The sequence below is a fragment of the Henckelia pumila genome, chromosome 1 (assembly GCF_033568475.1).
Source record: "Henckelia pumila isolate YLH828 chromosome 1, ASM3356847v2, whole genome shotgun sequence".
Classification (NCBI taxonomy): Eukaryota; Viridiplantae; Streptophyta; class Magnoliopsida; order Lamiales; family Gesneriaceae; genus Henckelia; species Henckelia pumila.
In genome coordinates, this window is record NC_133120.1 from 79,969,355 (window position 1) to 79,992,462 (window position 23,108).

A 23,108-nucleotide genomic window follows, 5' to 3' on the forward strand; every position below is an offset into this window, starting at 1 on the left:
GAAACGAAGCAACCTTATCAAATTTAATTTCCTAAGGCAACGTTTGGTTCAAATGATGAGATTATTGAATGATTATTAAATAAATGATTAGAAAAATGATAGAAGAGGATTTGTTATGAATAATGATAAAGTGTGTTATGTTTGGTTTGATTTTTATGAATAAGATTAAGTAAGGAGAGTTTGATATTATGACCAAAATACCCTTGATTTTTTTTAATAAAATAAATAATTTTTTTAAAAAATTATAAAAATAAAAAATAATTTTAAAAAAGCGAAAAACCACGGTTTCATCCCTAACCTTGAGGCATGCTCGCTTCGGTACTTATGGTGTAACACCCGGTATTTTTAAATACGTAAATTCGCATGCATAATTAGGATATTTAATTAGTTAAATTTATGATTTATGGGTTAAATAATTATGTGAATTATTTGTGCATGATTTAATTTATTTTTAAGCATTTAACCCATAATTAGTGATTTTTATGATTTTTTTTAGTATTTTATTATTTAATCGCGTAGACGGGACCATGGACGGACGAGATGACGACTTTCCACCCAAATTATTTTAGGAACCTTTTTGGAGCCTTGAAATATTATTTTGAGTTTTATTATCCCAAAATTTTAAGTATTTAATTTTATTTAATTTTAGGGGTCATTTTTATCCAAAATTAGTCAAAACATTGACTTTTTAGTATTTTTAAAATTTCCCTAAAATTATATTTCGAGATTTTTAATTAGGTTATCAGATTTTAAGAGTTTAAGTTGTTTATTATTTATTTTTAAAAACCTCTTTATTTAATTAGTTAGCTTATATTTTAATTAAACCAAAAATTTAACCTATTCTACCCAAAACCCTAGCATTAGCCGACATCTCTCCTTCCTCCCAAGCAGCCGACACCCCATCATCATCTTCTTCATCGGTTCAAGGCACCTCCTAGACTCCATAACCATTTTTCTTCGAAGCTTCAAGTTTGCTCGTCGTCCCGTCGTCCCGGAAGTTGTCTCACGCTTGTTTATCTTCGTCCTTTGGTGAAAGGCATGTTTTTATCCATTTTTTTTAAAACTCATATCAGTATATGTATGCGTGTGGGTGTGTAACATCAGAATTTATATTTTTGACATCAAGCTTTTCGATTTTTCCTCCTTACTTGCTCTCGGTTTTGACATTAGTGTTGCATGCTCACGTTTCCCCTCTCCATGTTTGGTTCGGCTGTTGGCGAGTGTTCCAGAGGTGCCCTAGGGTGCCTAAGGGTCGAGCCATGGCAAGGCTTGGGGCTGAGAAGGGCTCGGCCGTGGGGTTTTTGTCATGGTTGGTGCAGACGGCGCAGAACTGGGGCTCGGATAGGAGGCTTCGGCCTTGGTGTTAGGGAGTGCATGGGGCTGGGGGACTGGTCAGGCTAGGTCCGCCCGGACGTGGGCTACGTCCGGGCGGCGGCGCCCCGGCCAGGGGCGGCCGGAGCTGGCCGGCAGCAGGCCAAGATGGCCTGCTGCTCACGGCCGAGAAGAATAGGGATTAGGGGCACGGGTCTAGGGTTTCAGATGGCATTCGGGTCGGGTCTTGGGTCCGGGTCGGGTCTAAAATAATATGGGTTAAGTTAAGTGGGTCCGGATCCGGGTTATTTTAATTGGGCTCGGGTATTTTTATTTTTAAGTTTTTAAGTTAATTAGGAGTTAAATAGACTAATTAAATTCCCAAAAATTTAATTAGTACCATTTAATTTATTTGGGTTACTTTAAATTATTTTGGGTTATTTTATTTATTTTTTGGGCTTTTAATAAATTTTATTTAAATTTTTAAGTTGGCCAGAAATTGTTATGGGCTTGGGAGCCCATGAAAATTATTGGGCCTGATATTGGGCTTTTGGGCCCATTGGGCCAGGGACAGTGTTATTGGGCCTAAGTTAGTTTTAATGGGCTTTGGTTGATTTATGGGCCAAGTCTTAAGTTAAGTTAATGGGATTGAGTGTAGGGCCAGCAGTCCAGAACCATCCATGAGAAAATTGCATGTGTCCTGATTATATATTTAATTATTTTTATGCATTTAAGTTATTTTAATATTTATATGTTAGTAAGAAAAATTAAATTAAATATATATGAAGGACACACAATTTATTTAAGTACATGCATTCATGAAATCAATTTTTATGTTATGATTTAATTTCTATGGTTGAGCAAATAAAAAATATTTTAGGTGGAAATTGAAGTAGTGTGGCCATTTATGTATGGGCAGTTTCTGCCATTTATGTATGGGCAGTTTTCTGCCATTTATGTATGGGTGGTTCGCCACCAGCCTCGTACGATGGTTTCTTAGACTGATCAGTCGCACTATGGGTCACACTTACGGATAGGACCATTCGATGTTCAGAAAATAAATGCTCAACAACTTATGTATGTATGATATTATGTATGTTATGTATGTTTACTTATGTAATTTATGTTATGAAATTTTTAAGCATGCTCATTCATGTATATGTATGTATTAGTATTAAATTGATTTAAATTATTTTAAACCCTTGTTAGTATGCATGTTGGGCCTCTAGGCTCACTACACTGATATGGTGCAGGTGAGTACGTAGAGGAACAGGTTACTCCTACCGGTGGTGAGGATGTATGAGCCGTGCTGCAGTAGCCCCGTGACCGTGACAGCTTCTGAGTCACCGTGCTGATGTCTTATGATACATTTTATTATTTTATTTGGGTTGAGGTGTTTGAAATATTTTATTAAATATTTTAGTGCATGCACATTTTTATTTATTTTATTTATGCAGTATATTTTTAATTCTAGGGTTGACTCAGTTTGTTTAATTATTTTTAAGAATGCATTTTATTTAAGTATTCAAATTGTTTATTTATTTAGTCATGAATTTATTTTTAGTATTTTTATTTGGTGCATGTATGTATGGGCATATATGTACTTATATTTATTTAGTAGTATAAAAAAAAAAAAAAAAAAATTTCCGCATATTTATTTATTAGAGAGTTAGGGTCTTTACAGTTGGTATCAGAGCACGGTCCTTGGAGGGGTCACTACTGCTATGCTAGCTCAGAAATCCACGCTACCGGTCTGTAAGTTTTAATGTTTATAGTATGATTTAAATTTCTAGAATTTAAGTTAGCCTTAATTTTTAAACACTTAGTTATGCAAGGCGATTTACGTAAATAAATATGTGGTGGTGCAGAATGCCTCCCAGACCAGTGAACCGACGTGGGGGACCTCCACCTCCACCTCCACCTCCACCTCCACCGCCACCTCAGCAGCACCCCATGACAGCACTGGAGCAGGCCAGTGCCACGATGAGGGCGGGTATCACTGCCTTGCTGGAGCAGCAGGCTGCCCGTCCCAGACTGTCCCACGAGGAGGACGTCGCAGAGAGGTTCCAGAAGAAGGGGCCTAAGGAGTTTTTGGGGACCACCGATCCGTTGGTGGCGGAGGGATGGATTCGCTCACTTGAGTCCATCTTTGACTACATGGGGATCACAGACGCCGACAGGGTGAGCTGTGCTACATATATGATGCGAGGCGATGCAGCCTCATGGTGGGAGGGTGCAGTTAGAGGAGTTCATCTACCGACTCTGACATGGGTTGAGTTCAGGCGTATCTTCTACGCCAAGTATTTCACTGAGGACGTGCGCAGCCGCATGATCCGAGAGTTCATGAGTCTCCGCCAGGGGGACAGATCTGTAGTGGAGTACATCAGCCAGTTTGAGAGGGGCTGCCGTTTCGTGCCCATGATTGCTGAGAGTCCGCAGGAGAAGCTGCGACAGTTTGTTGAGGGCCTGAAGGCAGAGATCAGGCACGATGTACGCATGGCAGACGTTTTTACATATGAGTCTGCAGTCAGCCGGGCTTTGCGTTCGGAGGAGGGTCGGAGAGCGATCCAGAGGGAGCAACAGCAGGGTAAGAGGCAGTTTGTTCAGACTGGGTATCAGCGACCTTCTTCGCAGCCACCTGCGAAGAAGCAGTCTACAGGGCCATCTAAGGGCCCGAATCAGCAGAGGCCTCAGGGGAAGCCACAGCAGCAGACTAGGGGCGGGGCCCCTACTCCAGGGAGATATCCAGTGTGTCCGAAGTGCCAGAAGATGCATTCCGGGCAGTGTCTTTTGGGAGCAGGAGTCTGCTATCGCTGCAAGGAGCCAGGGCATCAGATTGCCAACTGCCCGCAGAGGCAGAATGTCAGTGGGCGAGTTTATGTTATGCAGGCTGAGGAGGCAGATCCAGATACCTCCTTGATCACCGGTATACTTAACCCCTAGAACTTTTTCAATTCTTTGCTTTTGTTTAATTGCAATTATAACTGAATGCCTGTTACATGAGTTTAATTATCAGCATGCTAGAATAAGAATTTTGTTTCTTTGTGATTAGAATTAGGGATCTTAGTGTTTTAACCTTGGGAGCATAGCGGTATGAATTGTTGGGAATCTTCTGCATGCAGGGAGAATTCTAGTTGGAGGCAACTCCACGTTTGCGTTGCTAGATTCAGGAGCCACGCATTCGTTTGTCTCCCGGGATTTTATCAGACGGATAGGCATTTCACCAGAGGTTGTAGACAGTGGTTACGATGTTACCATGCCATCCGGACAGATTATCACTACCACTAGTGTCATCAGGGATCTGGCATTGGAGCTGCAGGGACACTCCATTCGAGCAGATCTAGTGGTTCTTCCATTGACCGGGTTTGACATGATTTTGGGTATGGACTGGCTATCAGTTAATGGAGCTTCGATTGATTTCCGACGTAGGACAGTATCAGTGAAGCCAGCAGGAGGTGAGATGTTTATTTTCTTTGCATCTCAGTCTAGCAGTATTCCTCAGATGATATCACTTGTTCGTGCGAGGAAACTGTTGCGCAATGGATGTCAGGGATTTCTTGCTAGTGTGGTCACTACCTCCGATGTGTCTAGCAGGTCTTTATCAGATATAGAGGTGGTACGTGACTATCCAGATGTTTTTCCTGACGATGTTGCAGGAGTTCCACCAGTGAGGGAGGTGGAGTTCAGTATTGAGTTGTTGCCGGATACTGTGCCTATCTCTAAGGCACCGTATCGACTTGCTCCTACAGAGATGAGAGAGTTGAAGGAGCAGATTCAGGAGTTGTTGGAGAAGGGCTTTGTTCGTCCTAGTTTTTCTCCATGGGGAGCTCCAGTGTTGTTTGTGAAGAAGAAGGACGGCAGCATGAGATTGTGCATTGACTACCGAGAGCTCAACAGAGTCACAGTGAAGAATAAGTATCCGCTACCGAGGATAGAGGATTTATTCGATCAGTTGCAGGGAGCTTCGGTATTCTCCAAGATCGATCTGCGATCTGGTTACCATCAGTTGAGAGTCAGAGATTCAGACGTGTCTAAGACTGCCTTTAGGACACGGTATGGACACTATGAGTTTTTAGTGATGCCCTTTGGGTTAACCAATGCTCCAGCAGTGTTTATGGATCTTATGCATCGTGTTTTCCAGCCATATCTAGATCAGTTTGTCATTGTATTCATTGATGACATATTGATCTACTCGAGGAGCATTGAGGAGCACACCCAGCATTTGCATACAGCCTTGCGGACTTTGAGGGAGCATCGACTGTTTGCAAAGTTCAGTAAATGTGAGTTTTGGTTGGAGCAGGTGGCGTTTCTAGGCCACATTATTTCTAGAGATGGGATTGCAGTGGATCAGTCCAAGGTGCAGGCAGTGAGGGATTGGGGGATTCCAAAGAATGCTTCGGAGATTCGTAGCTTCTTGGGTTTAGCAGGATACTATAGGAAGTTCATCAAGGGTTTTTCCTCTATTGCAGTACCCTTGACTTCCTTGACCAAGAAGAACGCGAAGTATAGTTGGAGTCCAGATTGTCAGAGGAGCTTTGATCAGCTGAAGGATGCGCTTACTTCAGCACCTGTATTAGCTATGACAGTGCCACATGAGGAGTTAGTGGTGTACACCGACGCGTCCAAGCTGGGTTTGGGCGCAGTACTTATGCAGTGTGGCAGAGTTATCGCATATGCGTCGCGACAGTTGAAGATTCATGAGCAGAACTATCCGACGCATGATTTGGAGCTTGCAGCAGTGGTATTTGCGTTAAAAATTTGGAGGCACTATCTTTACGGCGAGAAGTGCAAGATTTTCACCGACCACAAGAGCCTCAAGTACTTCTTCACCCAGAAGGAGTTGAACATGAGGCAGCGCAGATGGCTTGAGCTTGTGAAGGACTATGATTGTGACATTAGCTACCATCCGGGTAAGGCTAATGTAGTGGCAGATGCTTTGAGTCGGAAGTCGTCAGTGGTATCATGTTTGACTGTGCAGTTACCACTACAGACCGAGATTCAGAGATTTGGTTTGGAGTGCTATCCGAGCGGCCATGCACCGAGCTTGTCAGTGTTGGCGGTGCAGCCAGTTTTGAGAGATCGGATTAGAGAGGGACAGTCCACTGATGAGGAGTTACAGCGATGGAGACAGAGAGATGAGGCTAGAGGTAATCTCTTGTATACAGTGGAGGATGGCATCGTTCAGTACCGTGGTAGGATGTGGGTACCGAACGTCGACCAGTTGCGAGCGGAGATTTTGACAGAGGCTCACGCATCTCCGTACTCCATTCACCCCGGAAGTACGAAGATGTACAAAGACTTGCAGCTATTGTATTGGTGGCCTGGTATGAAGAGTGACATCGGGAGAGTGGTGTCAGAGTGCTTGACTTGTCAGCAAGTCAAAGCAGAGCATCAGCGTCCAGCAGGACTTCTTAGACCTCTTCCCATTCCGGAATGGAAATGGGAGAATATTACGATGGACTTTGTGGTTGGCTTGCCGAGGAGTGCCAGAGGTTGCACAGCGATTTGGGTGATTGTGGATAGACTCACCAAGTCAGCTCATTTCTTGCCGGTGAGGACTAACTATACTTTGACACAGTATGCAGAGCTTTACATTAGAGAGATTGTTAGACTGCATGGCATACCAGTGTCTATTGTGTCAGACAGAGATCCGAGATTCACATCTGCGTTTTGGAAGAGTCTGCACACGGCTATGGGGACTAGGCTTCTGTTCAGTACAGCATTTCATCCCCAGACAGATGGTCAGTCTGAGAGAGTGATCCAGGTTCTCGAGGATCTTCTGAGAGCTTGTGTCATTGATTTTCGGGGCTCTTGGGAGACTAGACTGCCATTGGTGGAGTTTACCTATAACAACAGCTTTCAGTCGTCTATAGGTATGGCTCCATATGCAGCACTTTATGGGAGGAGATGCAGATCTCCGGTGCATTGGGATGAGGTTGGTGAGCGGATTTTGTTGGGTCCGGAGATTGTGCAGCAGACAGCTGACATCGTGACGCAGATTCGAGAGAGGATGAGGACTGCGCAGAGTCGGCAGAAGAGTTATGCAGATGTCAGACGACGCGATTTGGAGTTCGCAGTAGGTGATCACGTATTCTTGAAGGTGTCACCTATGAAGGGAGTAGCGCGTTTTGGACGGAGAGGCAAGCTTAATCCGAGATATATAGGGCCATTCGAGATCTTGGAGCGAGTTGGCACGTTGGCCTATCGTTTAGCTCTACCTCCAGGGCTAGCGGCAGTGCACAACGTGTTCCATGTATCCATGCTTCGGAGATATGTCTCCAACCCGTCGCATGTATTGGATTTTGAGCCCTTACAGTTGCCACCAGATCTTGTTTACGAGGAAAGACCAGTGCGGATTTTGGCTAGAGAGGAGCGGAGGCTTAGGACGCGGGTCATACCGATGGTCAGAGTCCAGTGGCTGAATCACTCGGAGGAGGAAGCTACTTGGGAGACCGAGGAGGATATGAGGACTCGCTACCCGGAGTTGTTCGGGTAAGTACTTTAATTTCGAGGACGAAATTCAATTTAAGGGGGGGAGAATTGTAACACCCGGTATTTTTAAATACGTAAATTCGCATGCATAATTAGGATATTTAATTAGTTAAATTTATGATTTATGGGTTAAATAATTATGTGAATTATTTGTGCATGATTTAATTTATTTTTAAGCATTTAACCCATAATTAGTGATTTTTATGATTTTTTTTAGTATTTTATTATTTAATCGCGTAGACGGGACCATGGACGGACGAGATGACGACTTTCCACCCAAATTATTTTAGGAACCTTTTTGGAGCCTTGAAATATTATTTTGAGTTTTATTATCCCAAAATTTTAAGTATTTAATTTTATTTAATTTTAGGGGTCATTTTTATCCAAAATTAGTCAAAACATTGACTTTTTAGTATTTTTAAAATTTCCCTAAAATTATATTTCGAGATTTTTAATTAGGTTATCAGATTTTAAGAGTTTAAGTTGTTTATTATTTATTTTTTAAAACCTCTTTATTTAATTAGTTAGCTTATATTTTAATTAAACCAAAAATTTAACCTATTCTACCCAAAACCCTAGCATTAGCCGACATCTCTCCTTCCTCCCAAGCAGCCGACACCCCATCATCATCTTCTTCATCGGTTCAAGGCACCTCCTAGACTCCATAACCATTTTTCTTCGAAGCTTCAAGTTTGCTCGTCGTCCCGTCGTCCCGGAAGTTGTCTCACGCTTGTTTATCTTCGTCCTTTGGTGAAAGGCATGTTTTTATCCATTTTTTTTAAAACTCATATCAGTATATGTATGCGTGTGGGTGTGTAACATCAGAATTTATATTTTTGACATCAAGCTTTTCGATTTTTCCTCCTTACTTGCTCTCGGTTTTGACATTAGTGTTGCATGCTCACGTTTCCCCTCTCCATGTTTGGTTCGGCTGTTGGCGAGTGTTCCAGAGGTGCCCTAGGGTGCCTAAGGGTCGAGCCATGGCAAGGCTTGGGGCTGAGAAGGGCTCGGCCGTGGGGTTTTTGTCATGGTTGGTGCAGACGGCGCAGAACTGGGGCTCGGATAGGAGGCTTCGGCCTTGGTGTTAGGGAGTGCATGGGGCTGGGGGACTGGTCAGGCTAGGTCCGCCCGGACGTGGGCTACGTCCGGGCGGCGGCGCCCCGGCCAGGGGCGGCCGGAGCTGGCCGGCAGCAGGCCAAGATGGCCTGCTGCTCACGGCCGAGAAGAATAGGGATTAGGGGCACGGGTCTAGGGTTTCAGATGGCATTCGGGTCGGGTCTTGGGTCCGGGTCGGGTCTAAAATAATATGGGTTAAGTTAAGTGGGTCCGGATCCGGGTTATTTTAATTGGGCTCGGGTATTTTTATTTTTAAGTTTTTAAGTTAATTAGGAGTTAAATAGACTAATTAAATTCCCAAAAATTTAATTAGTACCATTTAATTTATTTGGGTTACTTTAAATTATTTTGGGTTATTTTATTTATTTTTTGGGCTTTTAATAAATTTTATTTAAATTTTTAAGTTGGCCAGAAATTGTTATGGGCTTGGGAGCCCATGAAAATTATTGGGCCTGATATTGGGCTTTTGGGCCCATTGGGCCAGGGACAGTGTTATTGGGCCTAAGTTAGTTTTAATGGGCTTTGGTTGATTTATGGGCCAAGTCTTAAGTTAAGTTAATGGGATTGAGTGTAGGGCCAGCAGTCCAGAACCATCCATGAGAAAATTGCATGTGTCCTGATTATATATTTAATTATTTTTATGCATTTAAGTTATTTTAATATTTATATGTTAGTAAGAAAAATTAAATTAAATATATATGAAGGACACACAATTTATTTAAGTACATGCATTCATGAAATCAATTTTTATGTTATGATTTAATTTCTATGGTTGAGCAAATAAAAAATATTTTAGGTGGAAATTGAAGTAGTGTGGCCATTTATGTATGGGCAGTTTCTGCCATTTATGTATGGGCAGTTTTCTGCCATTTATGTATGGGTGGTTCGCCACCAGCCTCGTACGATGGTTTCTTAGACTGATCAGTCGCACTATGGGTCACACTTACGGATAGGACCATTCGATGTTCAGAAAATAAATGCTCAACAACTTATGTATGTATGATATTATGTATGTTATGTATGTTTACTTATGTAATTTATGTTATGAAATTTTTAAGCATGCTCATTCATGTATATGTATGTATTAGTATTAAATTGATTTAAATTATTTTAAACCCTTGTTAGTATGCATGTTGGGCCTCTAGGCTCACTACACTGATATGGTGCAGGTGAGTACGTAGAGGAACAGGTTACTCCTACCGGTGGTGAGGATGTATGAGCCGTGCTGCAGTAGCCCCGTGACCGTGACAGCTTCTGAGTCACCGTGCTGATGTCTTATGATACATTTTATTATTTTATTTGGGTTGAGGTGTTTGAAATATTTTATTAAATATTTTAGTGCATGCACATTTTTATTTATTTTATTTATGCAGTATATTTTTAATTCTAGGGTTGACTCAGTTTGTTTAATTATTTTTAAGAATGCATTTTATTTAAGTATTCAAATTGTTTATTTATTTAGTCATGAATTTATTTTTAGTATTTTTATTTGGTGCATGTATGTATGGGCATATATGTACTTATATTTATTTAGTAGTATAAAAAAAAAAAAAAAAAATTTCCGCATATTTATTTATTAGAGAGTTAGGGTCTTTACATATGGTGTTTGCAAAAATCACATATACAAATTAAATGTAAGCAATAATCATAGTTATGAAGGAAGATCCGAAGTGTTCCCATATAATCTTCTCTCAAGCCAAAGAATTTTAACTCGAGGCTAATTAAAGTGAGAAACAATTAGGTTTTTTTTGCAATTTCTGAACAATCTTCTCGATTGTCAAAAAAAATTTAATTAGCTTTCAAAAACTATCCCCTTTGATGTTTCTTTGATTATCATAACGATTTGGCAACGTATGCTCGATCTTTGAAGCATGTAGTGTTGACACCATAGATTCCGCGCACTGGGGAAGGGAAGATGAGCAGGAAATGGTGGATTTTTTTTGTTTGGGCTGACAAAAGGTATTTCTGGAACAAGAAGAGTGATTAATATATGGATTGTTAATACATGGGGTTTACTAAGGGTTTATTTTCCTTACTTTTGTACCACCTTGTCCTTTCAACAAGAGATTGGCTTGGTTTATTAAAAAATGTACCAAAAGAAGGTTTAGCCCCAAAAACACCACATAAACCTACTCAATCATTCATACCAAACACATCTAAATGAAAAATAATAGTAATTTTTTTAATCTGAGAAATGGTTGTTATATTTAGTATTTAGGTAATGTTTAATAAAAATTCTAGGAAGCACTGATATTTATCAGCTTTTCTTTAATAAGATTTTCAAATTTTGTTTACGAAAAATTAAAAAGTGTTTTTTAATAACAAAATAAATAAATAAATAAATAAATAAATAACAATACCTTAATCCCAAACTTCTACGCAGCCTTGAGATCTTAACAACATATAGACTTTTATTCATGCATTAATATGTTAGAAATTAAGTATCCCTATCATCCATCAATCGTTTTGAACCAAGCTCGCGGTGCTTTAGTCGTGAAGCTCTTGGTACAATTAAAGTCTCACCAATATTCAATTATTTTTTCAACTATCGACATTTATTGTGATTTGTGTGTGTATATTGGTAATCTGAACATAGGAAAATTCTATATGCACATTGAACGTGTGAAACCAAAATATATATTTGCATCCCAAGTAACGCCCAAGAGTGGGTAACGTAGTCCTTTAAAAAAAAAAAAAGTGGGTAACGTAGTTTGTAAATTATTGCGTTAGTCTGGAGATTTATCCAATGCGCACAAAAAAAAATGACTAAAAAAATGAGTTTTTAAAAGTTGGAATTAAACTACATCAAAAGTACATTGTAACAACTTACAAGTTAATTTCCACCCGTTGGAAAAAAAAAAACAGAAATGAAAACCATTTTCACTATTCGGACAATCACTTTCGCATCAAAATAAATAAAATTAAAAAGATTGATTTTACGACATCGACTTATTTTTCCTCGAGCATCAATCAAATGACTCCGATCCACCCGTGTAATATTATAATCCGACTTCAAGAAATCGGAACACTCAACTCCCCACATTCGAAATCAGCCATCTTCACCATAGTCACCGCAAAATAATTACTCAAAAACTTCTTCCTCAAGTAGCTAATCACCTTCCCTTCATTTTGTTGAACCAAACCAAACAAATAAGCAATGCTAACGAGACTAAAACATCTCCACCTCCTTTCTTTGACATACTTCCCCAACCCCTTCTCCATTCTCGCGAATTCATCGTCTTTTGCTTGCTCATGTCCTTCTGGTTTCGTCAACAAAGCCTCACCAAGGCACCTAGCAAGAACGACGCCCCCTTCCAAAGCGGAACACCCGCCTTGCCCCAAATCCGGTGTCATAGGATGAAACGCGTCCCCGGCTACACAAACGTTGTTCTTCACAACATGTCCTAGTAAAATGTTCCAAGGTAGTCTGAGTTTTAGAGGAGCATAGTTGATGAAGCCTAGCTCTGTTCTCCCTACTACGTCGGATACTTGCATCGGTGCACTTCGAACGTTGGCCACCACGAATTGCTTCATCTCCGCCGGGGTTGGTTCGTCTCCTTCATCTGTAGTCAACAAAATACCAAATCCCAGTATGTCAAAATCTAATCTTTCAGACTAGAAACGCGAAGAAAGCACACGTACAAGAAGACGCGTTTACGCACGTTTGAAGATGGTTGGATCGAAAGTGCATGCCCAATACACACTCTTATTACTGCAAGGAATCAGGCCATATCGCACGCCTCCCTCCAAATGCACGTGGATTTTCGGCTCGTACCCGTGCGGGTTCGGGTAGTTTACGAAGCCTCTTATTGATGATCTCCCACAGCTAACTGCATTCTGAAGCCCCAACCACTTTGCTACAATGGAATGCACTCCATCACACCCGATCAACACCTGAGTTTGGGATGAAAATTAACATCAAGAATTCTTGTTTTTTTGCCAAGTTTTTGTGTGCCAATACGAATGACATGATTTGTAAGGACATATATACATCTCGAAGATACATGCCTTAGTTTTTATAACCGATCCATCGGCAAGATGAACCAATTTGAACTTGCCAGATTCTTCAATCAAAGCAACTTTGGAAGAGAATCGGATGGTTCCCTCCGGCAATTCACCCGCCAAGGTTTCTAGTAAATCTTTCCTTCTCACGCATCGGTTTTCAAAATTGCTGTAAAAATAAAGGTTATTGGAATTCAATTCCAAAACATATATTTGGATTCTAAGCGTAATTTATAACGACCAAAAAGAATAGGATTTCGCTTTGTGGAACAACTACGTACACATCAATGACCTACAACTTATGGATGAGAAATTTGATTCTCCGTACCAGCATGTCGGTCATGTGAGTACATTGCGGCTCGGAGTACTCATGTCATAACAAAAAAATTTAAAATCTTTGGATTCTAGATATATTTTACGTATATACAAGTTCGATGATCTTAATGTGCAGAGTCTCGTGGTACAGTGACACAAACTTCCCTACGAGAAAACGAAAAAAAATCCACACCCTCACCTCGACACATCAATATTAAAACATCCAAATCAACCACTAAAATGATTATACAATTCCAAAACAACTTAATAGCAGTGAAACTCACAATTTGACATTTGCCTCAGAGGATCTCTGAGAAGTAGGCTGGTTGGTATTGGCAGAAGCAAGTTGATATCTGCATCCAAACAATTCAAGATATATATAAGTCAAATTTATTTATTTTACATTCTAACAAAAAAAATAAAATAAAAACAAGAGACAGACCCTTGAATTTGAACAGATCTACTTCTGAGCAAATCTCCAATCCCAAGAGCATCCAGCGCCCTCCACGCATTTGTCCACATAGTCAGCGCAAACCCAGTAATCCTTAAATTCTCCGACGATTCCAACACCAGGCTCCGTATCCCCAATCTTCAATAACCATTTCATTAATTAGCTAGTACCCCACAAAAAAAAAAAAAAACCAAGGAAAAACAGTATATATATATATATATATATATATATATATATATATATTAGCCATTGGAATTTGAACCTGTGAAGTCCCAAGGCAGTGGCCAGACCAGAAATGCCAGCCCCAACTACAACTATTTCTTCACACGCGGTCGGCTCCATTAGATTGATCTTGTCCGAAATATTTGCTGTGAGATATTTTTCAGATGAAGTTGTGTCAAATATATAAATTAGCTAAATTTATAGAGTCAGTAGAGAAGTTAAGCTCCAGTTCTTGAGAATTCGTAGCAACATCAAATATGTGACTATATATTATTTTCCACTCTGTGTCCACTTATGGAAATTATATGGATATGGGAGGAATATTTTTTTTATTTTAAAACTAATTTGTGACAAAATTTAGGAAAACACTTTGGTGTACGCATGACTGCTTTGACTCAGAAAACTTGGCCGCCGGTTGAATACTAAAATGTTATGATGAGCCGCCGGCTGAGAATTCCTGATATATTTACCTGAAACTCCTCCATAATTTATACAGCATCTTATATTATTAAGGTAACGTTTGCAACTTCTAAAAATAAGTGATTATGGATATTCTCTTTACAAATTTATGAAAGAAATCTTCATAATCATTTATTTTTAAAGGTTACAAATACTATCTAAATACTACTTGCAACATCGGGCACGCACATTGCATGTGTTGTTAAATATGAATATTTATTATTGTTGTTGTTATTTTATTTTTATTTTTAACATATTTAAATTTATATTTCAAAATGGGTGCAGGAAAATGGAGAAAAACATTGACACACAAAAGTTTAAATAGACATTTTTGTTTTTTTTTTCCTCTTTCAAATCCCCACGAATGTGCACTTTTGTACTTTATAATAATATTCAATTTCAAAAATTGCAAATTCCGTCTACTTTGGCATATTAATTTCATTTCTTGACATTGTTTTTTCATGTGATTCTTTATATTTTTTTTTACATTTAGCTAAAAAAATATTATAAATAATTATGCATCGCGTGCATAAAATCTATAGTATTTAATTAAACACAAAAACTTCTATAAAACTATTTTACAAGTCAATTTATAGATATATTTTCTTATTTGGGTTACCCATAAAAAATGTTATTTTTTATGTCAAAATTATTACTTTTTACTATAAATATGAGCAGGAAGATAAAGATCTGTGAGATCGTCCCACAAAAGACATATTCTTAATTAAAAATTTGCACTCTGTGCTAACTAATATTCAATTAATTTATTGAAAGCTAAATGAAACCTACAATTATATCACCGTATATAAAATATTGATAATAATGTTAAACAATATAGGATAATATCTTATTTGTTTTTAATTTTTTTTATTACTAAATATTCTTTATATTAACGTTAAATTTTGAATATTTAAATAATCATATCAATCTTAAAAATAATATAAAAAATTAATTAGTATAAAAAAATTTATGCTTGTACATATATGGAGTGCAAGAGCACTAATCTTCACAAAGGCGAAGCATCTTTTTTTTTTAATTGCATCGAATATCGAAATTACATCATATTGCAACACTAAAGAGTGAAATTTGCCCGCACAACCGAAGGAACTTGAGCATGGACTCGAGACGTGCTTGTCTTGAGTTAAGAAATTACCTAAATCTACCTAAATAAATTAGGAAATCTACCCGCAGTCAGCAAGAATCGAATATGCCTCAGTCTTGACCACTAGACCAAGACCTCATTGGCCGACGAAGCATCTTTTGAAAAATGATTGGTTCATTGTAATGTCATTTTGCAATATTCCTGTAAAGCCCTCATTTTTTATTTTTTTTTTGTCTTTCTTAAAAAAATAGGTGTCTGGGGCTTGGGCCAATATATTAACTCGTGAACCGAATTACTCCTCCTTGCATAAATTTTATTAGATTTAATTATCTTTCATGTATTACTCACTATTACTATTACATTACACACATTATGTGTGTACTTAAAATCATTTTCCCTTAGAATAATTTATTAAATTACTTTGACAGATTAAAAATCATATCATATATTGAAAACGGTAAATGTAGCAAAGCAGCTTAAAATTTTGGGAACCTTGGGACTTCTGTGTATAATTATTGATTTTTAATATTGGAGCTGCTCAAGTTTGACCATGATCAAGTTTGTCTACCTCCATAGTGACGAAAAAAAGGAAGTGAAATAGTCCCTTTTTCTTGACTGAAATAATAATAATAATTGTTAGTTTCAAAATAAAATAGTCTCTTACTATTATAATTAATTAAATATTATTTAATGATATAACATTTTAATCATCTCACTGAATAATTGTCTACTACTCCTATAATTATTATTATTTTTAAAGCCATCACGTACTATTACCGGAAACGATTTAATTACATTTGAACGCACATGTTTTGACTGCTGCAAACATATTATCCCAATTATTATTTCACTTTCTTGAAAAATTGAGTGTGACTGTGTGACACGAATTTTTTTGAAAAAATGATTAATGTTCGAGTTTATGCACTTTTTTGAGTTCGAAATCGAACGGCTAATTGAGTTCATAAGGTTATATTAATTTTAAATGTTTTAGATTATTATTGCATTTCATGAATCCATAATACATCTTTACTGTCGATCTAAATATGTAGTTTATAATTAATTATGCATCACAAATATATGTTAATGGGTACATGTAGGATAACTAATATTATGACTTATGTAATTATGAATCGATCGGCTTTTAAAATATCCAAAAAATATAACTATATTCATTTCATTTCACTATAAATAATCTCAAGAAAGTTTACCACCAAAACTTTATAATTTTAACAAAAAATTTCAATGATTTGTATATCAATTTATTAAATTCTAACATTTAAAAAAAACTAAAAAGCACAAAACCGCTTGCAAAATGTATTATTGTTACATGACTATTACAATTTAATTCGATTTGTTTTAGAAAACAAAAATAATTATACGTTAAGGGTATTTTTTCTTAGTAATATGGATAAAAGATATATAAAACATCTTTACTATGTCTTTACTATATTTTAATATATCTAAATCTTTTAGAAAAGATTATATTTGGTAATTTAATGAATGTCAAAATTGATCTTTACCAATCTATCAAGATATTTAATTATCACATTCTCTTCTCATATTATCTCATTTTCCTAAGAATAAAAAATTATATTTAAATTCAAATTACAAAAATAAATTTTAATTTAAAATAATATATATTATGCACATATGTGGATGTGCTCTGTGTATTAAAATAAATAAGTAACAATACCAATAAAAATAAATTAATTAATCTATACTATATTATAATACTTGAAAGGTATATAATAACTGTATTTGGTATGACAAGTTGACACCATGTTTTTTTTCTCATTTTACCCTCACTTTAACTCTTTTCTCACGTTTTATCCTCATCTCCCTATTTCATTCTCTCTCCCACCTTTCCACGTCTCCATAACAATTTTTAGTAGAAAAGAATTGGATCGTCCAATTCAGAAAGCCAAAATATCAAGCAAAGATAGGAAGTTTCTTCTCCAATGCAAGGGTGTGTTGCTATCTCTTCCATATCTCAATCAGGTTTTATGCTTCATTATAGTGAATTTCTTAGATTTCTTATCATCTATCTAATTTTTTTTTACAATTGGTACTATCACATTTTATTAGTTACACACGCATAGCGTGTGCCACAGTAGCTAGTTAAAATAAAAGCTGGACAGCATGTACGAGCTTCAATGTAGATGTGCCAAATACGAGCAAAAAGTTAGGTTATTTATTTTTCCGAAGGCAAGAACAAGAAATTTATGAATGAGTTGAATGACATCTTTGTAAATTTCTACGGTAGAAATAGAGATTAACAAACCCGAAAAGAGACGAATTTGTTTTCATCCTTAGATGCTCATGCACTATTAATTACGATTGACAAACCCGAAGAGCGATGGATCTACTTAGATGTAACTATTTTCAAAAACGAAGAGCGATGGATCTACTTTCATCCTGAGATGAGGTGGTCACAAACAAGAAAACAAACAGTGCAAGATGTTCGGTCTCATTTAATGTCTCTTTTTTTGTATTTTACGTGCATAGGTCAATAACATATTTGTTAAATTTTGTCAAGTGTACTGTAACACATTAAATAAACCAAGATTTGAAACAAAAATGCTGCAATCACGTATGTGGTTCAAGTTAGTTATTACACATAGCATTATAAGATATCTGCTACCTGAAAAAATATAATAAATAAAGAAAGCAAACAAGAAACATGGAAATGGAGCAGATCGCATGAGGCCCATTGACTACTACAGTGTCCACAGACAGCCACCATGGTTGGAAAACTAAGCCCCTCCAGCATCAGCATGGACCGGTTCGTTATATCTGAATCCTCGACCCCTGCCACGAAAGCCCCTCCCTCTCCCCCTACCCCGACCTGCAGAAAAAGAAACCCCACCGGACACAGTGAATAACTGTACTAATGGAGCTGGTAATGGAAAATGGAATCGAGATGATAACAAAAGATTGTCCACAGAAATTTAAGGGGAATGGATAATTTTGTCTCCAATCCTTTGTGCGTCTGTGTGTAATCAAAACATCTATTATATAGGGGCAGAACAAGTGCCGGAGCCAATAACTAGAGTATTTGGTTAAAAAATTCCTCTCCACTCGCTCAAAACAAAAAATTCAAATAAACATGTGGTTAAGAACATATCTTAACGAACCAGACCTCGTGGTGCTTCTCGATTGTAGCCTTCAGCATCATTCTGAGGCTCCATCGAAGGATTATCAAAACCTTCCCTCGCTTTGTCACCGAAATTGCGACCTCTTCCTCTTCCTCGTCCTGCACCCCTGGCATAGCCACGATTCCGTTCGTAGCCTTCATCTTCATACTCAGCAGGTGCAAAGCCATTTCCTGCAACTGGCATAAAACAGATGAGTTGTAAACCCAAAAAATGCAACTGCTCAAGTTCCACCAATAGATTATACTACTGCAGTGACAGTCAGAATCCCAACATTTCAGATAAATCTAGCTTTTTTTGAAAAAATTATCATCAATATTAAGATCAGATGGACCTCTGGGCCTCCCTCTTCCTCTACCAAATCTTCCTCTTCCACGTCCTCGTCCTGAAGGTGAACCCTCTGTACAGTTAAACATGTCAAAACATATGCTTCTCCCAAGCATAAGAAGAACGAGGACATGAATAAGAAAACATAATACCACCTCCGTCATAGTTGAGCTCTGCAAACACCTTCACCTGGTCAGCTGGTATTGGAGGTTGATACCTAATGCACAAAACGCCCAAAAATTTAGCAACAGAGAAATATCTAAGGTTCAGAAACTGAATACAGTCAACACAGAGACATACTTCAAATCTTTTGAGAAGATGATCATAATGTATTTTCCCCAAGTAATTGAGACACCAATGCATGATGAATTCAAATTTTCTTAAGAAGGGCAAGAGTAATAAAAGAGTAAATGCTATGATTTTCATTAGTTATACATGGAATTGCAAACGCAAAAGATCAAGCAAGCATTACAGAGGAATGTTGGAAACAACTTACCCAAGATTTGTCTTATCCAACTCCTTTTTTGAGAGAGTAATTGTGATCATTGACACTTTCCTTGTGGTTTCCAGGCTGCAGCAATGACCAAAAGTCGTGAAGACCAGATACGCAGTCACATTCAAGAAATTTTCCGGTATAAAATTTATTAAATTCAAAATGTCAACATGATTCCCTCACAATTTGGAAAACCCTTACATTTGGAGGCCTTCCTCGAGGGGTTCCCAGGTGTCAGTAATGTCGATGGATTGAATTGCTGTAATTTGGTGAAGACCAACAATTCTTCTCTGAACTATGCAATAACAAAGATGTTAAGATAGCACTCGAAAGTTTTTTTTAAAAATGACACAGAAAATAACTATAAGAAAAACTGAACCTTGACCAGTTCCACCATTGTTACAGTTTTGTTGATAGCTCTACCCATTGCTTTAAACACTATTTCATCTCGATCCTTTTCCTACATTGAGTGAATTGGAGATATGACGTGGTATTCGGAGGAATGTTCAAAATAATAGTTCACGGAATATATAACATTTCCCTTAAATTAAAATAGAATGAGTTAATAAAGCAGAACTCATGAAATTATGTACTAATAGCTCAACTGTAAGTCTATCATGTTGTCAGAGAATGAATGTCCATGATGTGAGACATTTCAACACACTGGACACATCAACCAAAAAACAAAAAATATTTTACACAATATATTCAGAAACCTTCACTATCACTATAAATCAAGGAGTATCCAACCAATGTAGAAAAACATCTGCACTGCACAATTCCATACCAATACGAAGTCAATGTGAAGTTGTGAACATCATAAGCAGAAGTTCAAAATTCACTTTTAAGAAATTTCTCCGAACAAAGTCCCTGGAACAGTAGAAGTGCAAAAACAAAAAGTGCTGCGGCGTATCCGAACCAAACAATTGACATTCAGCCCATTAAATGATGAAATAATCACTATAATTTAAATTTTTTTTTAAAAAAAAAAACATGCCTGTTGCAGCGTCTCCAAACCAAACAATTGACATTCAGCCCATTAAATGATGAAATAATCCTATAATTTTAAATTAAAAAAAGCCTAAAAACAATAAAAACAAGCTAGATGATACCAAAGTCAACAGTAATCAAAACAATCATACCCAAAATTAGAACAAAAATGAAGTGAAAAATCCCGTCAGCATACAACAAGAACAAAAGTAACGTCTTTCAATCTTTACAAACAAACAACTGCTATACTTCAGCTCCGAAATTTGCAAACGCATGTGTACCTGAAGCAGAGTCATGGCATAAGTGATGTAGTTACGCATCCTGCCTTGACTTGTAATCCTAATCTCGTTCTCATCAATTGGTGTCTCCACCCTCGCCTTCTCCACCTTCTGGTACCGATCCATGCTCTGCCAAAACAAAACAAAAACAAAAACAAAAAACAAGAATCACACGATAATCAGAATGAAACAGAAAGCAGGAAATAAATTGCACCTAACAGGAAACACCAATAGAAAAACTAAAAGCATACCTCGATTAATTAGTTAATCAATGACAAAAAGGAGAAGTAGATCTGGATACAGATAAAATTCATGCAATTTTACAGAAAATTCAACAACAATAGAAGAATTACGTTTGGGGTTTGTGCGCGAAATGATAAATGATAGTACGCTCCACGAAGGGAAAGCCCTCTTCTCCGGCTAAGTTTCTTCGTTACGGCCCGACTGATTTCTGTTGTGTTTCCCTAATTTAAAGCCCGGTTCAGTTTTGGGTTTAGTCGGTTGGACCGGTGACCGTTAATTTGGACCTGGACAAACTGATCCCATTTTCTTGAAGAGGTAGTTAGGTTTTAAGGACGTGTTTGGCAAACAATGGGATCAATGTCAACCTTTAAAATTGGCAGCAAATAAATCAGAACCTTTACAAACCTTTCTTTCAAAAAAAATTTACAAACCTTGATCGATAATTTGATGTTATATTATATTTTTATATATGTGTTAATTTCAAATGATATATTATAATAAAATTAAAAATATAATTACTTATATTTTTTAAGAATACTACGACTATTATTACATGATTTTTTATAATCTATACATATTTATTAAGTAAGAAGACCTTAGAAAAACTAACATGGTCTCTTGGTACGACACTCTAATTTTAAAATTTCAAATTATTTGAAAAAAAGAGTGAGAAATAACTAATATAACCCATTCGGCATGACCTATTCGTAAATAAGACATCCCAAAAACCTGTACAACACAACCAGCAATATATACTCGAAAATAGAGTCACAACTCCAATTTACAAACCTATAGCCGCACTGGCCAGGACTAAACACATGCAGAGCCGGCAAGGCTCGATCACACAAATAACAATTCAAAACAAGGTCCAAAACTATTTATACAGATACACAGGGCATCACCCCGGTAAATATAAAACTCGCTAAACTGATATATATATATATATACATATATCTGGGAACTCGACTCCACGCTCGCCTCACTGGGTACCACTAGATGACGCTCCACCAGATGCGTCAAATCCCCCTGGATAACCTGCTATGGAATCACAAACAACCACAACATAAAAAGAAAACAGGGGTCGGACCCCAGTACGACGAACTATAAAAATTACGACAAATATAACTGACATAAATAAAATCAAGTACAATGCAATGTAATGCGTGACAGGTATCAATGAAATAAGGGATACCAAAAGGAGTCCAAATAATCGTATCACAATAAACTCAGTGGCCACCCGTGCCAGGAACGCAGCAGACCTCGAATCATCACTGCTAATCCATACACGTAGCATCGGAGGGTGACAGGAGCGACCCGTCCAGCCTCATGCTGTCATCAGGAGTGTCGTATGTAGCATCGAGAGCACAGTTGCTACCCGCTCGGTCTCGTGCTAACTCAGGAGTGCAATAAATAATGTCACTCGCTCCATCGATGACTCAATACATCTCAAGAGATCAATATCAATATCAATCAAAGGAGTCAAGGCTCAACGTGCTATGAAAAATTAGTAAAATGAGTGAATGCAATCATATAATCCACATAAGCACATAAAACACATTATCACTCATTACAAAATACTTAATATCATTACATGCCATTATAGGCGTCGTAATATAAACAGCTCATACGTACCTCAACCAATTCTTAATTTACCATAGAAATTATCCCAAATATTTCTCGGATATTCCAATCCCAAATTTTAAGAATCTGTAATTCCAGAAAAATTTCTCATAAATCCTAAAATTCATATTTAATATTAAAACATCCTATTAATGACCAAATATCGAATATACGACTCTAAAAGTCGAATTACCTAAATATAAATAATCAGAAATTTCGAAATAATGCTAGAATAATTTCTGAAAAATAGCCAATACCTCCAATCGAGTCCGATATAATACCTACAACCAATAATAAATCAAATATTAATTATCGGAAGTCGATTGAATCAAAATTCCCAAAATTCGAAACACTAATCTCGAAATCTACGTCTAATCAACCGAAACAACAACCCTCTACACTCCGGCGGCGATCGGTGACGGCGAACGGCGGTGAACGACGGCGGCTGGTGCGACGGGTTTCCGGAAATCTCAATAAAAATATGAAATATAGGTACCGAAAGATAGCTCTCGTCGAGAGGATTTCAGAACTATAT

General features: G+C 37.5%; 2 protein-coding genes across 3 annotated transcripts; both read right to left on the bottom strand.

Moving 5' to 3' along the window:
* Nucleotides 1–11,713: 11,713 nt before the first annotated feature.
* LOC140875768 (monooxygenase 2-like) lies at nucleotides 11,714–14,146 on the bottom strand. The gene is made up of 6 exons (XM_073279554.1): nucleotides 13,950–14,146; nucleotides 13,679–13,825; nucleotides 13,521–13,589; nucleotides 12,928–13,090; nucleotides 12,582–12,813; nucleotides 11,714–12,482 (listed from the first exon to the last, which is right to left on the bottom strand). The coding sequence occupies exons 1-6, from the start codon at nucleotides 14,027–14,029 to the stop codon at nucleotides 11,932–11,934; spliced, it is 1,242 nt and encodes a 413-aa protein (XP_073135655.1). The 5' UTR covers nucleotides 14,030–14,146; the 3' UTR covers nucleotides 11,714–11,931.
* Nucleotides 14,147–18,013: 3,867 nt separating this feature from the next.
* LOC140875362 (uncharacterized) lies at nucleotides 18,014–21,207 on the bottom strand. Of its 2 annotated transcripts, none has more exons than XM_073279029.1 (9): nucleotides 21,064–21,207; nucleotides 20,714–20,839; nucleotides 19,822–19,902; nucleotides 19,644–19,732; nucleotides 19,446–19,520; nucleotides 19,105–19,166; nucleotides 18,957–19,022; nucleotides 18,610–18,795; nucleotides 18,014–18,315 (listed from the first exon to the last, which is right to left on the bottom strand). In XM_073279029.1, the coding sequence occupies exons 2-9, from the start codon at nucleotides 20,834–20,836 to the stop codon at nucleotides 18,224–18,226; spliced, it is 774 nt and encodes a 257-aa protein (XP_073135130.1). In that variant the 5' UTR covers nucleotides 20,837–20,839; nucleotides 21,064–21,207; the 3' UTR covers nucleotides 18,014–18,223. The 2 variants fall into 2 exon arrangements, with proteins under 2 accessions (XP_073135130.1, XP_073135129.1); XM_073279028.1 differs by having other exon boundaries at nucleotides 18,610–18,801.
* Between the last annotated feature and the right edge of the window lie 1,901 nt (nucleotides 21,208–23,108).

Bases quoted from the DNA above. Each gene is read 5' to 3' on its own strand.
- LOC140875362 (XM_073279028.1), bottom strand. From the start codon at position 20,836: ATGGATCGGTACCAGAAGGTGGAGAAGGCGAGGGTGGAGACACCAATT. The intron at 19,521-19,643 runs GTAAGGGTTTTC...TCATTGCTGCAG, and splicing joins CTCGAGGAAGGCCTCCAAAT to CCTGGAAACCACAAGGAAAG. The intron at 19,167-19,445 runs GTAAGTTGTTTC...TTTGTGCATTAG, and splicing joins TTGGATAAGACAAATCTTGG to GTATCAACCTCCAATACCAG.
- LOC140875768 (XM_073279554.1), bottom strand. From the start codon at position 14,029: ATGGAGCCGACCGCGTGTGAAGAAATAGTTGTAGTTGGGGCTGGCATT. The intron at 13,590-13,678 runs GTCTGTCTCTTG...GTTTGGATGCAG, and splicing joins AGATCTGTTCAAATTCAAGG to ATATCAACTTGCTTCTGCCA. The intron at 12,814-12,927 runs GCATGTATCTTC...TCCCAAACTCAG, and splicing joins GATCGGTTATAAAAACTAAG to GTGTTGATCGGGTGTGATGG.